Source organism: Pichia membranifaciens (assembly GCF_001661235.1).
Source record: "Pichia membranifaciens NRRL Y-2026 unplaced genomic scaffold PICMEscaffold_4, whole genome shotgun sequence".
NCBI lineage: Eukaryota > Fungi > Ascomycota > Pichiomycetes > Pichiales > Pichiaceae > Pichia > Pichia membranifaciens.
The window spans coordinates 649266-663020 of record NW_017566985.1 but is presented as its reverse complement, the minus strand read 5'-3'; the positions used below and the strand labels follow the sequence as shown (position 1 = coordinate 663020).

The 13755-nt window shown below is 48.2% G+C and overlaps 7 protein-coding genes and 1 non-coding gene across 8 annotated transcripts; 4 read left to right on the top strand and 4 right to left on the bottom strand.

The window, feature by feature from the left end:
- Positions 1 to 204: 204 nt before the first annotated feature.
- On the bottom strand, positions 205 to 276 carry PICMEDRAFT_t89. Its single transcript has one exon. It is a non-coding gene; the product is annotated as a tRNA-Cys (tRNA).
- A 575-nt stretch (positions 277 to 851) lies between these two features.
- Positions 852 to 1505, bottom strand: PICMEDRAFT_25726 (hypothetical protein; the record flags this gene model as incomplete). The annotated part of the gene is made up of 1 exon (XM_019162409.1): positions 852 to 1505. A coding segment is annotated over one exon (654 nt), but the record flags the coding sequence as incomplete, so codon positions are not given.
- A 462-nt stretch (positions 1506 to 1967) lies between these two features.
- Positions 1968 to 2293, top strand: PICMEDRAFT_145744 (hypothetical protein). The gene has a single exon (XM_019160441.1). The coding sequence runs from the start codon at positions 2076 to 2078 to the stop codon at positions 2241 to 2243; it is 168 nt and encodes a 55-aa protein (XP_019016922.1). The 5' UTR covers positions 1968 to 2075; the 3' UTR covers positions 2244 to 2293.
- A 777-nt stretch (positions 2294 to 3070) lies between these two features.
- On the top strand, positions 3071 to 7250 carry PICMEDRAFT_17077 (hypothetical protein). The gene has a single exon (XM_019161455.1). The coding sequence runs from the start codon at positions 3552 to 3554 to the stop codon at positions 7044 to 7046; it is 3495 nt and encodes a 1164-aa protein (XP_019016921.1). The 5' UTR covers positions 3071 to 3551; the 3' UTR covers positions 7047 to 7250.
- Positions 7251 to 7254: 4 nt separating this feature from the next.
- On the bottom strand, positions 7255 to 8037 carry PICMEDRAFT_73306 (hypothetical protein; the record flags this gene model as incomplete). Its single annotated transcript, XM_019164443.1, has 1 exon — positions 7255 to 8037. The coding sequence occupies one exon, from the start codon at positions 8035 to 8037 to the stop codon at positions 7255 to 7257; it is 783 nt and encodes a 260-aa protein (XP_019016920.1).
- Positions 8038 to 8486: 449 nt separating this feature from the next.
- On the top strand, positions 8487 to 9605 carry PICMEDRAFT_73305 (hypothetical protein; the record flags this gene model as incomplete). The annotated part of the gene is made up of 1 exon (XM_019164442.1): positions 8487 to 9605. The coding sequence occupies one exon, from the start codon at positions 8487 to 8489 to the stop codon at positions 9603 to 9605; it is 1119 nt and encodes a 372-aa protein (XP_019016919.1).
- Positions 9606 to 9897: 292 nt separating this feature from the next.
- PICMEDRAFT_17073 (hypothetical protein) lies at positions 9898 to 11589 on the top strand. Its single transcript, XM_019161454.1, has one exon. It carries the CDS (start codon positions 9998 to 10000, stop codon positions 11099 to 11101), a length of 1104 nt encoding a protein of 367 aa, XP_019016918.1. The 5' UTR covers positions 9898 to 9997; the 3' UTR covers positions 11102 to 11589.
- Positions 11289 to 13667, bottom strand: PICMEDRAFT_73303 (hypothetical protein; the record flags this gene model as incomplete). Its single annotated transcript, XM_019164441.1, has 1 exon — positions 11289 to 13667. One exon carries the CDS (start codon positions 13665 to 13667, stop codon positions 11289 to 11291), a length of 2379 nt encoding a protein of 792 aa, XP_019016917.1.
- Positions 13668 to 13755: the final 88 nt, after the last annotated feature.

Genomic DNA, 13755 nt, shown 5'->3' with positions numbered 1-13755 from the left:
TGGGATGATAGTAGTGCACAGGTGTAGCGCTGGAGCATGGAGGTAGTACAAGCTTTTTAGGTTTCTATCCAATTAACAAGAGAGGGACACATAGTGTTAGTTCCAACGCATTATTGGTTCTTATCTGTTAAATCATAACTACTACCAGTATATTTCCCGAAAAACGAAAATGAAGGAAGAATGAAAATGAAATTAAAAAAATAAAGCCCGTGATCGGGTTTGAACCGATGACCAACAGATTTGCAATCTGCTGCTCTACCACTGAGCTACACGTGCAATATAAAAAATTTAACCACAAACTAAGTTTTTGTATCATAACTAAATAAAATTGGTTTTTGAAAACTGTAAAACTATTTGTTATAAAATACCCAGAAACAACCTTCTTTATTACTTAAAGCAATTTATCAAAGTTTAAAAGTATGTATTGTACTGAAATATGTGAAAACAAATAGAGTGTGCCTTTTGTTAACTTAAGTTTTGCAAGTTAAATTCAAAGTAATGTTGAAATGCCTTTGGTGCATTTCCTCTAACGGGCTGCAAGAAACTTGTGAAGAAAAATGAAAATGAGAGTTTCTTCACTTTGAAAGTCTTCTGTCACATAACAGGGGCATAAGATATAGTTATTGGTGAAGCATCCATGCTGGTAATACGTTGGTGATGAGGAACTGATCGAAATCTACCAAAAAAAAAGGCTCAAGCTGGCGATGACTTCTTAGAAATCATATTGAAGCGGGGAGAGACGAAGCCTGCATGCAGAACCATCAAGTTAATATGAAAAGAAATGGAAAATGTTATTTTGAGTGTAATCGGATCCTAAATACAAAGATATATGTAAAAAAAGTTTATAACTTGCCAAAAAAACTGATCTTGACACCGATTGCAAAGCCTATATGGGCTAGCACCAGCAAAGAGAGAAGAACGTACATTGACTTTTTATCATCTTCCCCGAATATGGTGGTGAAATAGACCTTGATCTTGTAGATGATGGAGAACCCGCTCAACAGAGCGCCAACAACGATACACGACCATTTCAAGACCATGTCGAGGGTGTTGTGGTTTACTAGGAAGCCTCTGAAGATCGATAGGAAGACTGCGGGGGAACAGAGGAGATTTGCGTAGGAGTAAATTGAGATCAAGTTTGTGAACGGAGCGAGAAATAGCACCTTGAGGTAAAATTTCAACACGATGTAGAGGATGGCGGGGATGACAAAGGTGTAGCCGTACAAGAGGTTGATGGAGGCCACAATCATTTTGAAGTAGTTTATCTGCAGGGTCTCGAGGTCCATACCCAAGAACCAGCCGCTGAGGAGGATTGCGAAGGAGTTGCAGAAGAACAAGAGGAAGACCAAGGACGCTGTGATCCACACCGACCCGTAGAGGTCTCCGACGTGGTTGAAGTCGTCTGCCGAGGGCTGCGTGAGCGGGTTCATGCTGGCGAGACAATTGCGGAAGAAGTCGGACGTGTTGAGGTCAAAGTACTGTCTGTAGTAGTTCAGGGAGAAGAGGCCTCCCTCGTAGGTCTTTTTGTACTGCGGCTGCGTCAACGGTGTGGCGGCGGCGGCGCCGCCGCCGCTGGAGCTGGCGCCGATGCTGACGTCCTGTATGGCGCCGCCTGGCTTTTGCGTATCTGGCTGGATGACCACATCCTCGTCGTACCCGTTATCGTGGTCGTCGATGTGGAAGTCGTCGTCGTCATCGTTGACGAGGTCGTCGAACGGGTCTCTGTCGAGTTTCTGGTACTTGGACATGCGCGGTGTGGGGCAATTGACTCGGGTGCTGGCTCCGCTGCGCTGCCGGGGAAGCTGCCTCCGGCTTCTGCTACCCTCCTTTCTACCCTGTGCAGGCCTGCCTCCGTGCATCTATGTAGCGATGGTGGGTGCCAGGGGGCTGGAAGACCCAGGAGCAACGGGCCTCCAAGAAATCCGCGCCGATCGACGCAGCGCGTCGATCGGCGCAAAATCCGTTTCCGCACCCGCAGGTCACGTGCGCACGGGACACCCAACATTCCGGGCTGTGCTCTGCCTGCCGTCCCTGGACCCACCACGGTGCTAGAGCCTACCGCGCAACGGCTGCGCATGCTCCCGCTGTCTCACCGCGTGCCGATCCTTGCTCTCCTCCCGTGCCTCCGCGAGAATCGTACGTGTGTGGGCACCGGCCCAGCGTGCACACAGAGCCGCCGGCGATCTGACAGCGTCCCGCCCCGCAGCTGCTGCAAGGCACGCTTCCGCACCCACCCGCCTTGAACCAGATGGCCGCGTTGCCCAGCGACGGCACAGAGCGACACAAAACCCGAAGCGTGTCTGCAGGCAACCGCGGCACGCACGCAGGCCCACGGTCTCGGCCTCAGCCTCGGCCTCGGCCTCGGCCTCGCCCTCTGATGACGCATGCGGTCGGAGTCGCTGGTCGCGGCCTGCCGGTCCCTGCGGAGTTGCCAGTTCGACGTGTCTCTCCATGAAAAGAAAGGGAAGCACAGACGTTTGAGCAACAACCACTGCTGGTTCTGCGACGTCGCATACCCAGAACCTCGTCCCCGCTTCCACAGCTACGCCAGCTACGCCAGCTACCCCAGCCGTCTCCCTGTCCTCTGTTTCCTCCCCCTCCCCCTTTTTGCGACGTGTCGCACCGTGCCTGCGGCCTTTCTATTTCGCCCAAAGAGGCAACCCGCAGCAGACTCCTGTCTGCAGGGCGCGCCAGACGTCCCGTTTTGTGTGCTGCGACGGGGATCCTTGCTCGGCTGCGGCAGCAGGCGCCCCCCTCCGGGCAGACGCAGCCGTATCTAGCTCCCTCTCTTGTCGTCGCTGCCGCTCGGGCGCTCGTTTCTTGTTGTTGTTTTGTTTGTTTATTTTTGGCAAAATTTGCAGCCGGCAGTGTGTCGGCGAGCGGTACCAGGTGGGAGCGAGCAGGGGCGGAGAGGAGCAGTGCAGGCTGCGGACGTGTGCTCAGCTCCTAAGCTCACAGGCTCTTGTAGTTGTAGCTGGCTCTTTGGTGTTTGTTGCTGGGATGGTTGGGTGTCCGCCAGAACGAAGGTTCCTCCTGCGAAGCCAACCTGTAGCCAGACCACCAACCGTCACACTCGTTCAAACTCCCAGGGAAGTCTCCTAGCTCAGTGCACCGTTCAGAGTCAGCTTGATGGCTCCTAAACTAGGCTTATAACAAACACAATACACCACCACAGTCTACAGCAACCCACTGCTCGGCAAGTCGACACACACGTCTGCAACACTGCCCCTACCCGAGAAAGCTTTGATGCTCCACTAGTAGCACGTCTCTTCTGATCTTGCCACCACAGCGTCAATTACTGTCTCAGCCACAATACGACCCCACCCAGACACGCACACAAACAAACACACACACAGACGTCCTCCCGATCCTATCAGCGCAAGATTGAAGGAAAAAAGTCACTTTCAGCACTATAGTCAAATCCGTGTTCTTCCAGTCTTAATCTAGTCACTCTTTTATTCACACCAGCTAAAGGAAGTTCACAACACATTTTTCGCAAACCAGCCCAGTCCGAAATCCTGCCACTAAAAACAAGAATCACCAACACAACCATGCTCTCGTTAACGAAAATCACGATACCCATTCTTTTGGTCCTCGCAAACGGCGCCTACACCGCACCAGTGGACTCCCAAACAACATCTTCGTCGTCTATGTCGACCTCGACCTCGAGCACAGGAACATCGACAAGCTCGAGTGATCCTGTGAACGACTTCTACTCCAGTCTGACAGCCATGTTTAACCAGGATACCTCCTCGACCGCGGCACAGACAGGAACATATGACACAACTTCAAGCACCCCGACGACAACAACTTCGTCGGAGCAGACCCAGGAGGCCACCTCTACCACAAGCGATGACACCACCACTTCCAGTCCATCGCCTACTACCACATCTTCATCATCCACTGAGAACTTTTGGGCGCAGGACACCTCCTCTTCATCTACTCAAAACACCTGGCCACAGGACACCTCCTCATCTACTCAAAACACCTGGCAACAGGACACCTCCTCATCTTCTACACAGAACGCCTGGGAACAGCCCACTGTTTCTTCATCTACTACCCAAAACTACTGGGAACAGCCCAGCCCATCTCCTTCATCTTCCTCATCCACCGAGTCACCATTCAAAGAGCTTTTTGGTTACTCCCCTACAGATTCTGCTTCGAGCTCGATCCCGCCATCCACAGAATCAGCAACTTCATCATCAAGCGAAGTCACCCCCACTGATTATCATTGGTCGCCTTCTTCAGAATCACCATCACCTACTCCAACAATCTCTTCAGATACAACAACTAACTACGGCACTGATTACAGCTCTTCTGAAACCGACTCTTTCACCCTTTCAGCAAGCAGTGTTGACCCTACGTTCAGCCAATCTACAAATGAAGCGTATTCTCCATCGGAAGCTACTGCTACCTCATCCTCATCCTCGGCTGAATCGTCAATCAACTATGCTCCTAAGAAGATAGATGTAACAGGTTCAACAACTGCTGATTCCACTACCTCGTCCTCTTACCCGGAAAGTAGTGCATCATCAGCTTCTTCTGACTCTGCGCTTTCCTCTAACCTATCTGATAGCGTGACAGAAAGTTCTTCACAAGCTTTACCTTCTTCTTCGTCAACTCAATCACCACCCTCATCATCATCATCTTCCTCTTCTACATCAACCTCTGCATTAGGGTCAGCAGGTGCCATGAACTATGGTCCATCATACTACTCATCTCAAAGTGCTGAATCGCCTGCAACTTCATCAACTTTATCAACTGCCCTAGGCTCTGCTCAGCCCCGTTATGGTCCTGCACCCTTTTCCTCCGGTGCAAAGAGTCAAATTTGGCTGCCAAGTTCCACTTCTTCTACAGATGCGGAAACTTCTACGTTTTCAAGTTCAAGTTATGAAACACCGTCTTCCACTTATGGTCCGGAACTTTCGGTTTCCAGCACCTACTCCTTTGGACCAGCACTACCATCGTCAACTTTTTCGGAGTACTCTTATGGTCCTACTGCCTCAACTGCTTCTTGGGATGAATCTTCTGTGTCTTCTTCTTCAACTTTTGTGCCAGCACCTTTCTCAGCCGCTCCAGTTGGCCCACAACTTCCTTCATCTTCAACTTGGGAACCCCAATCAGAAGCTTCGTCTACCGACTATGCATCTTCCTATTACCCAATTTCTTCTACACCTGCTGAGCCTGTTTGGTCAAGTTCAGTTCCCATTGGTCCAGTGTACAGTGCAACGTCAAGTTTGGATACTTCTTATGGGCCAACTTATATTCCTTCAAGTTCAGTAGAACCTCCTGTGTATTCCTCGTCATCCTCAAGTGAGTCGATTGCTTACTCAAGTCATGTTCCTGAAGCTGCACCATGGTCTACTTCATCAGTAGTTCCAACGGAGCCAACACCACTCAGCTCTGCACCTGTTGCTGCTACATCATCATATGTTCCAAGTAATGTCTCACCGGTACCCACTGAATCATCAACTTCTTCCTTTGCTCCGGTTCCAAGCCCAAGCTCGGACTTACCAATTGCATCTTTAACTTCTTCAGAGCTACCACCCATTTCCAGTGCACCTGTTTCTGTCATTCCTTCCTCTCAAGATGTGGCTCCTTCAGCGCCTTCATTATCACCTTCTTCCACAGTCGAGAGTGCAACACTGTCAAGTGCTACTGCTGTTTTATCTTCTGTTGTCCCACCTCCTTCAGCACCTTCTTCAACGTCTGTCAATGTTGAGCCTTCTACTACAAAAACTGGTGCCAAGTCCTCTTCTGCCACATTACCAGCTCCGTCATCTGTTGTTTCGGAAACAATGACCGCTCAATCATCCCCTACAGCACCATTAAAGCAATCTTCAACGGTATCAGCATCTGCACCACCTGCATTAGAAGCATCATCATCCGCTCAAGCGTCAACGTCTCCACTTTTTTCACAGGCTCCACTGACTTCGTCTTCTGCCGGTCTTCCATCGCCTGCCATAATTACATCGTCGGCTGCCCCATTACCGACTGATCCAGCTACTGCGCCAACAGACCTATCATCATCACCAACGCGTACACGTGTCACCGAGTCTTGGCTCCCAACTCATATCATTGCTGAGGATAGTACAACCACTAATACTAACACTGCTTCTCAAACTCAAGCGGTCACAAGCTCTCTACCAAAGGCAATCATACCGACTCAATCTGTTAGTCAATCTAGCGGTTTTGAACTCATTACTATCGGTTTCAAGCAAGCGCTCAATTATGCATTTATTGTTGAAAATTCTCTATCTTCCGCTCAAATTTTCGAATACTTGCCACAAGTTTTATGCTTTCCATTCCCTGAAATTGATGAAAGTGCAGTCATTGTTAAAAAACTTGTTCCTTATTCATCTACTCAGGTGGGTTATATTATAACGGTTGCCGAAGTTTATTTCAATCAATCATATGTCGATCTTTTGCAGAATGAAATCTTAGATCTAACCTCGAAAATATACAACAATAGCGATGCGACTGAAAAGTCGATGGCACTTTTGATTGACTCTAAAATTCCTGTGACCAACTTGCTGGAATCTCTTGATAATCCTCAGCAACAAAATTCTAATAGTAATAATGGCAATGAACCGAATGGTGGGGGAGACCCAGCTGTTGATTCTTTAGGTTCTATCGATTCTGCTGCTATTACGGCGTCTACTATTCCTAGCGATCGGTCTAGAAATCACAAATATATTGCGGGGGTAGTGGTTGGTTGTGTTGCCGGTGTTGGAATTTACCTTGGTGTCATTATCTTTTTCCTTAAGAGAAGAATCAGAAACGCTGCAGAACAAGACGTTCCTGATACCAGTTTCTCATCAATGAGTGATGAGTCGCTTGATAGTGCCGGTGCTCCGTATACTAGAGAGAAGTTGGAGTATAGCAGTTCAGTGGGTGATATTGGATTGCCCGATGCGGAGAACTCCAACACGCAGAGTTCGTCGTTCCTGCAAATGTTTGGCTTCACGAAACCAAAGGAGGACCAGCCAAGGTTTGTTCCCGAGATTTCTGCGCCTATCAATGTAAAGAGCTCGCTAGGATGGTGATGATATCAAAGTTAATTAAAACAAATCGGCATTAACAATCAGTTCTTTCCCTAAATACGTAACGAGAACAAAATATCTTTGATACCTTCCTATTCTTAATGCGTAGACTTTTATTGCTTTTTTCTCCATATTTACATACTTCTATCATTATATAGTTTATTTCATTTCGCTTACATGTTGTTTTAACAAGTCTCTACTTTACACTATCTTATAGGAGAAGCTTTGACTCCTCGTTAAGAAAAACAAGATATCTCTCAAAGTCTAATATTGAGCCGGCCATCTTGTTCATAAAAGTTTTCTGGTTGGTTTTGAGATTTTTTAGCTCTTCCAGGTATTCAAAGCAGACTTCGTTTTTCATCATCCCGTTGTCTATCCACCACAAGTTCTCGCGGCGACCTTCCTCCACTCCAAGCATGTTCCACGACCTTTCTATCTGACGGAATTCCATGAACTTCTCCATACTGATGAAATTGTCCTGGAGTTTGCCTTTGAGACCCGACGGGAGCGCCTTGGACACTTCGTACTGTAGGATGGAACTCAAGATCTTGAATTCCATTGACACAGGTCGTGCTGTTTCGTTTGCCACGCTGTCCAACGCTGCGTTGTGGACAAAGTTGACGGTATTTACAAGTCTCTCGCATAGACGCCTTTCGGCGTTCTCGGCGTCTTTGCCATCCACATTTGTCCTATCTACGTCCCGGATTTTTCCGCCAGGCAGGAGTATTGCTTTCCGATACTCGTAATCTTGTCTGAGTTTCACCCTCACCAACTCGCAAAACACCTTCTTCATGTACGTGTGGAACTGCAGATACGCTGAGAGCCGGATCAGGTTCCGATATATGGTGAGAATCCGTTCTCTTCTCGTATGGCTATCGGTCAGCAGTTTTTCAACTGTGAGGCCGTCGGGTGGATAAGCCCTTTTTAGCGGAGAATGTGCATAGAGAAGCTTTTTCGAGCTCGTGAGAAAGACACCACGTTGGACTTGTCTCATTATCTATCAGAGCAGCGGCAACAGCCAACAGAGCCTCCAAACCCGCAAGAGATTTGACCCGATGTTATCTGTCTCTTCGACTCTTTTCTCCGTCTGGGGCCCGGGAAGCATTCCACGGCAGTGCTGACGACGCGGTTGCCCCACAACAGGAGAGATGACATGATTTTTCAGAAACGGCTACACTTTGGGCTTTAAGGTTTTAACATCAGACGGATGTAACGAGACGGTCGTGTTGGGTGGTGCTGGACAGGAGCACGGACGATTGGGTGGTGCTGTACACTGTGCAGGTGTGTCGTCGGTATTGATATTTCTCTCTCTATTGCTTTCTTTTGCTGCTCAAGCCTGCACTAGGATCAATTCACATCGTCTGACAAGCAGTCGTGTAATTGATTAAGAACACTGTGACGCCACCTACCCGAATGTCTGAGTCACCTGAATTGGATTGTCCGATGACTGCGGCGGGTAAACTTGTCAGCAAGGCGCTCACATACACCAGTTTCTGGAATCTGGGCCTTTCGACGGTTGCTGTCCCCGTGGATATTCTGCCGGAAGAGATTCTGGTGAAGGTGAAGGCAGTTTCGATCAACCCAATTGACGTTCTTCTACAGCGCCTGAGCCTGTTTTTTGTGGGATCATACAGGAAGGTCTACGGTGGGGATTATGCCGGGGTTGTTGTGAAGGCCGGCAAGAGCACCGGATACCAGACGGGCGACGCTGTCTACGGATATCGTCTAGCCCCGTTCAGCTCCGAGGGGACGTTTTCGCAGTACATTGTCATCAACCCGAAGAAAGTTATTCTTTGCGACAAGATCCCGGAGGGAATGTTGTTTGAGCAGGCGGCCTCGCTGGCGTGCACTGCTGCCACAGGCTACGGCGTTCTGAAAATGGGCGTGACTCAGGCCGGGAAGGTAAAAACACCCGATCTGGCCGACGCCCTGGAGGGGAAGAACGTTCTCGTCATTGGAGCCGGGACGTCTGTCGGGTCATATGCAGTCGAGTTCGCCAAGAAGTACATGCGTGCGGCAAACGTCGTGGCGACGTGCTCGTCGAGATCGCTGGCCAAGATCGAGAACCTAGGCGCCGACGTGACGATCGACTATACTCAGGGGAACTATGCCAATATTAACCAGACGCTCGAGTTTGTCAAGGCGAAGGGGAAATTCGACGTTGTTGTCGACTGCGTGAGGAACGAGATCTTCTTGGACTACCTCGATGTGATCCTTAAAGACTCCACCAGCGACGATGGCGGCAGCAGTGGTTCCTACTGCCAGGTCTACGGCTCCAAGTCGATGAACCTCTGCTCCTGCAGCATCTTCTCCATCATCCTGCCCTCGTACCGGTCCCTCAAGTACTCGCTGCTGTACAGCCTCGGGCTGCTGAAGCACCGCCTCTACTGCTACAAGCTCGGCTACGACGCCACCTTTGCGCCTGTCGTGCACTCGATGTGGAAGGCCCATCTCCTTGACACCCCCATCGACAGCGTCCACCGAGGATGGTCCAACTACGCCGAGGCCATCCACAGAGTCGGCACCTCCAAGGCCTCGGGCAAGGTCGTCTGCATCCTCTAGCAAGCTCCGGACCGTCTTTTTCCGTGCATACTCCGTCCTCCGTGTTTACGCAGGTGTGCATGCACGTATCTGTATCCGTAGCCGTGTACCCTCTTTCTAGAATCTACTACCACCTCCGATCACAATACCAAACGCCAGCGTTAGCGTATGGCCCGGGATTTCTTCGGCTGACAAATTCCCCGACTTTCGCATCGCAAATCGTTTATTTCCGTTCTGTAGCCGGCACAGGCCGCGGAGAGAGCCCGAGCCCAGTTTTTATAAAAAAAGATGCCACTGTCACAAGAGGCAAAAGAGCAAGTTAGCAGTTGCAAAACAGTATTGACACCAATAAATTGTGCTTAAAATAACCGAAAACCTCTTTTAGGGCAGGCAAACGAAGCAAGGAAACAAACATGGCTGCAGTGATCCCAGAACTACCACCAATTGTGAACAATTCGTTCAAAGTGAAGGCTGTCACTTACCACAGTTACAAGACTCCGTTGACGACCAAGGAGGTGGAGATTCCTGTAACCGCAGGATCGATCGTCAAGCCAACAGAGGTTTTGTTACAAATAAAGGCCACGTCCATTAACCCTATTGACTGCATTTTCAAAGGCATGAGTTACGGCTTCTTGGGGCCTAAGGACAAGATTATTGGAGGCGATTTTTCCGGGATCGTAGTCAAGGCGGGGGCAGAAACCAAGTTCAAGCCAGGCGACAAGATCTTTGGTGACGTTTTGAGCGTCACCAGAAGAGGCTCTTCGTCTGAGTACATTATTTTCGAACCAAAAGTGGCGCAGGTCTGCGAGTTGATTCCTGAAGGCATGACTTTCGAGCAGGCGGCTTCTCTGCCTATTGTCTCCGGAACAGCGTATCAGTGTTTGTACTCGCATCGTGGCTCCTTGGAAGGCAGCAACGTGCTGGTGCTTGGCAGTGGTACCTCAGTCGGCACATATGCTGTCCAGTTTGCCAAACACTACTTCAAGGCGGCCAAGGTTGTCGCTACGTGCTCTGCAAGTTCTGCAGAGAAGAGCAAGAAAGCAGGTGCAGACGTCGTTGTCGATTACACAAAGGGGAAGAGTGTCAAGGTCAACCAGATTTTGGAGTTTGTGAAGGAGCACGGCAAGTTTGACATCGTTGTCGACGCCGTCAGAGACGAGGACTTGATTCCATACTTCTCACACGTTTTGAAGCCGGTTTCCGAGAACGGTATCTTCTCTCAAGTCGAAGGGTCTTACACTATCGACTACTCCCACGTCCACCTCTACCAATTCGTCCCAAGTTGGAAAAAATTTGTCTCGGTTGTCAAGTACAAATTGGGTTTATACGATTACTTCATTGATACCGTTTTATTGATGAACACCAAGGGCTATGGAGATGCTGTCAGAACGTTGTGGGCAAACCGTGAGTTGAGCATCCCTATCGACTCTGTCTATGATGCTTACAGCGATGCCCAGGTTGCTCTCGAAAGAGTTGCGTCTGGTAAGGCCAAAGGTAAGGTTGTTCTTAAGTTTTAAGGACCCCCTTCCAGTTCTTTTTCTTTCACTTCGATTTTTGCTTTTAGCCGCTTTTCTTACTCAAATTAATAATACGTGATTTAGTTGTATTTAGTAAAACATTATAAAGAAGCGTGGGGTTAGTTCCACCAGTACGGGAAATGAAAGTAAAGCGAAGGTAGTAATGGCGCAGAAAAAAACATGCAGTTCAGAAAAGGACAAACACCTTTTTGTGAGTTTCCACCAAGCTTGTAACCAATTCTAAGTTATAGTCCGCAGAAACGATCACCAAGCTATCCAGATTCGCACTTTTGACCGAAGGAACAGGCTCCGCAAGGGATTTGTTTGTTTCGAGGGAAAGGTGAACGTTTCTGAAAGTTTCTTCGTCCGAAGACAACCAGGAAGAAATTATATCGTATGTTTCCGACTCGTTTTCAATATTGGTCAAAACAACGTTTGCAATAATAAGATCTTTCCGACGCATGAGAATGTCAAATAGCTTCATTCCGAGTCTATCCTGGTCAGTCAATTCCGGATTACTGATGTATAGTGTAACCGTCGAAATAAGTAAGGACGATGCGTTCAATATGGTATCCTCTGAAAAGTAGCTCTTCGTCTCAATGTTTGAAGATTCTTTCGATTTTTCGTTATCAACATCCTTCTTGATGTTTTTGTGTTCATTATCATTTTCATTCTCGCTTTCAGGCTTGGTGCTTAGCTCTTGCGTGTTGCTGATAAAGATCGCCTTGTGGAAATTATATTCCTTGCTTTCCCGTTTGCTTTCTCGTATCATATCCGAAAGAAACTCGACCGAAAATTGGCGTCGAGATATCGGTAGTATGAGCAAGTCATCAGAAGAAAACGAAGGGTTGTCCAGTAAGGTTTGTATGTAACTTTCAGGTAGGGAGTATAATATTTCTGAGGTGAATGGGATTTTATTGAAATGGCAGAAAATTTTGAATATGCTCAAAATTGAATTCAACGAGTTAAAGCTGTGGTCTGGTGTCATATCGTCCATCATTGATGCATGTAAAAGATCTGCTGTACGTTCGGTCAACGTTTTCAAGTTGATGGCATGAACTGGCACTTTTAAAATCTCCAAAAAGATGTCTAAGAGTAAAAGACCATTGGAAACACTCTCAACATTTTCAACAGAGAGAATGATCTTATCTATCTTGGCGTTCTTGGTGACATTAGCAGTATCGTTTTCAGCATCAGCGGGACCAGCTGTCGTGTCCTTGGAGCCCATTTTTTCTTTTTCCGCCAACCAGGTTTGCACTTTCTCTCTATAACTACTAGGATATGAATATAGGGTCAACGGGGTTGTGAAAAATGTTGTAGCTAACGCCATGAAAATGAACATGGAGTATGTTTTCTTGGAGATTATTTTGGCATTCAATCCGACTTGCAAAACAACAATTTCGACGATACCTTTGCAGGACATCAAGACACCGACTGTTGCACTTTCTCTCCAGTAGAGTCCACGTAACTTGGCAGCTATGGTGCCGCCAAAGATCTTACCAACCATTGCAACCCCAATCAAGCCAATAGCCCACCCCCAATCTAAGCCACGGTTCAGTAGACCCAAATCAACGTCTAATCCGGCCACTGCAAAATAGACAGGGATGAAGATGATGTTGACCAAGTCTTCGATCCTCGACGTTAGTGAGATCATGTAGTTGTTTTCTCTCGGAACGATCGTCCCAACAATGAAAGCACCAAAGATCGGGTGAACACCAATGATGTCTGTAAAGAAAGAGGAAGCAAACATCATCAACAAGAGGATCAACATTGCAGATCTCGAAGGGGAGTTAGGGTTATCAAACTCTTTCATGACATTCTTCAGAACAAAATGAAGAGCAATTCTCACCGGAAAGCAAATGAACAAACACCAGGCAATAGCAACCAAGACAATGTACAAGGTGACAATCGACTGAGAGGCATTTGCCAAGGTGATACTCAAGGCCAATAAGATCCAACCCAATAAGTCATTGGTGATACCTGCAGCAAGGACGACCGTTCCAACTCTGTCCTTCACCAACCGAAGCTCGGTGAGAATACGCACCAACACGGGAAACGCAGTGATGCACATGGCTGTGGCAATGAAGACCATAAAGGTGGTGAACTTGATCTTCGGCAACTCCTCGACATGGACTCGATAATCGTTCCATAGGCCCACTGCACAGGCACATCCCAAACCGAACGGCACCGCCATGTTGAAGATACCGACGGACAACGCCGTGATAATGTGTTTCTTGATGAACTTGACGTCCACTTCGCAGCCAACAATGAACATCAACAAGCAGATCCCGATATTTGCAACGAGGGTCAACCCCGGTCTCGAGCCTTCTGGGAACACGTACTCCGTGAAGTTGGGGATTCGCCCAAGAGCCGTGTGGCTCAACACAATACCGGTCAACACCTCTGCCAATACCCTTGGCTGTTTGATCTTGCTCAAGGGGATGTAGAGCAGCTGCGAGAACGTGAGAATGACGATAAGCTGAAAGAAAAATATTGTATACGGAGAGCTAGAGTTGTACTCTAGCGGGTTCATCCCCGCAATGATTCCACTTGTGCTTCCTGCCATCGCGTCACAACAGAAAACTCTCCTCCTTCGGATACTAGCCCCGGTGTCTTTCCTTGATCTAATGCGACTCTTGTGCACAGTCCGGCCT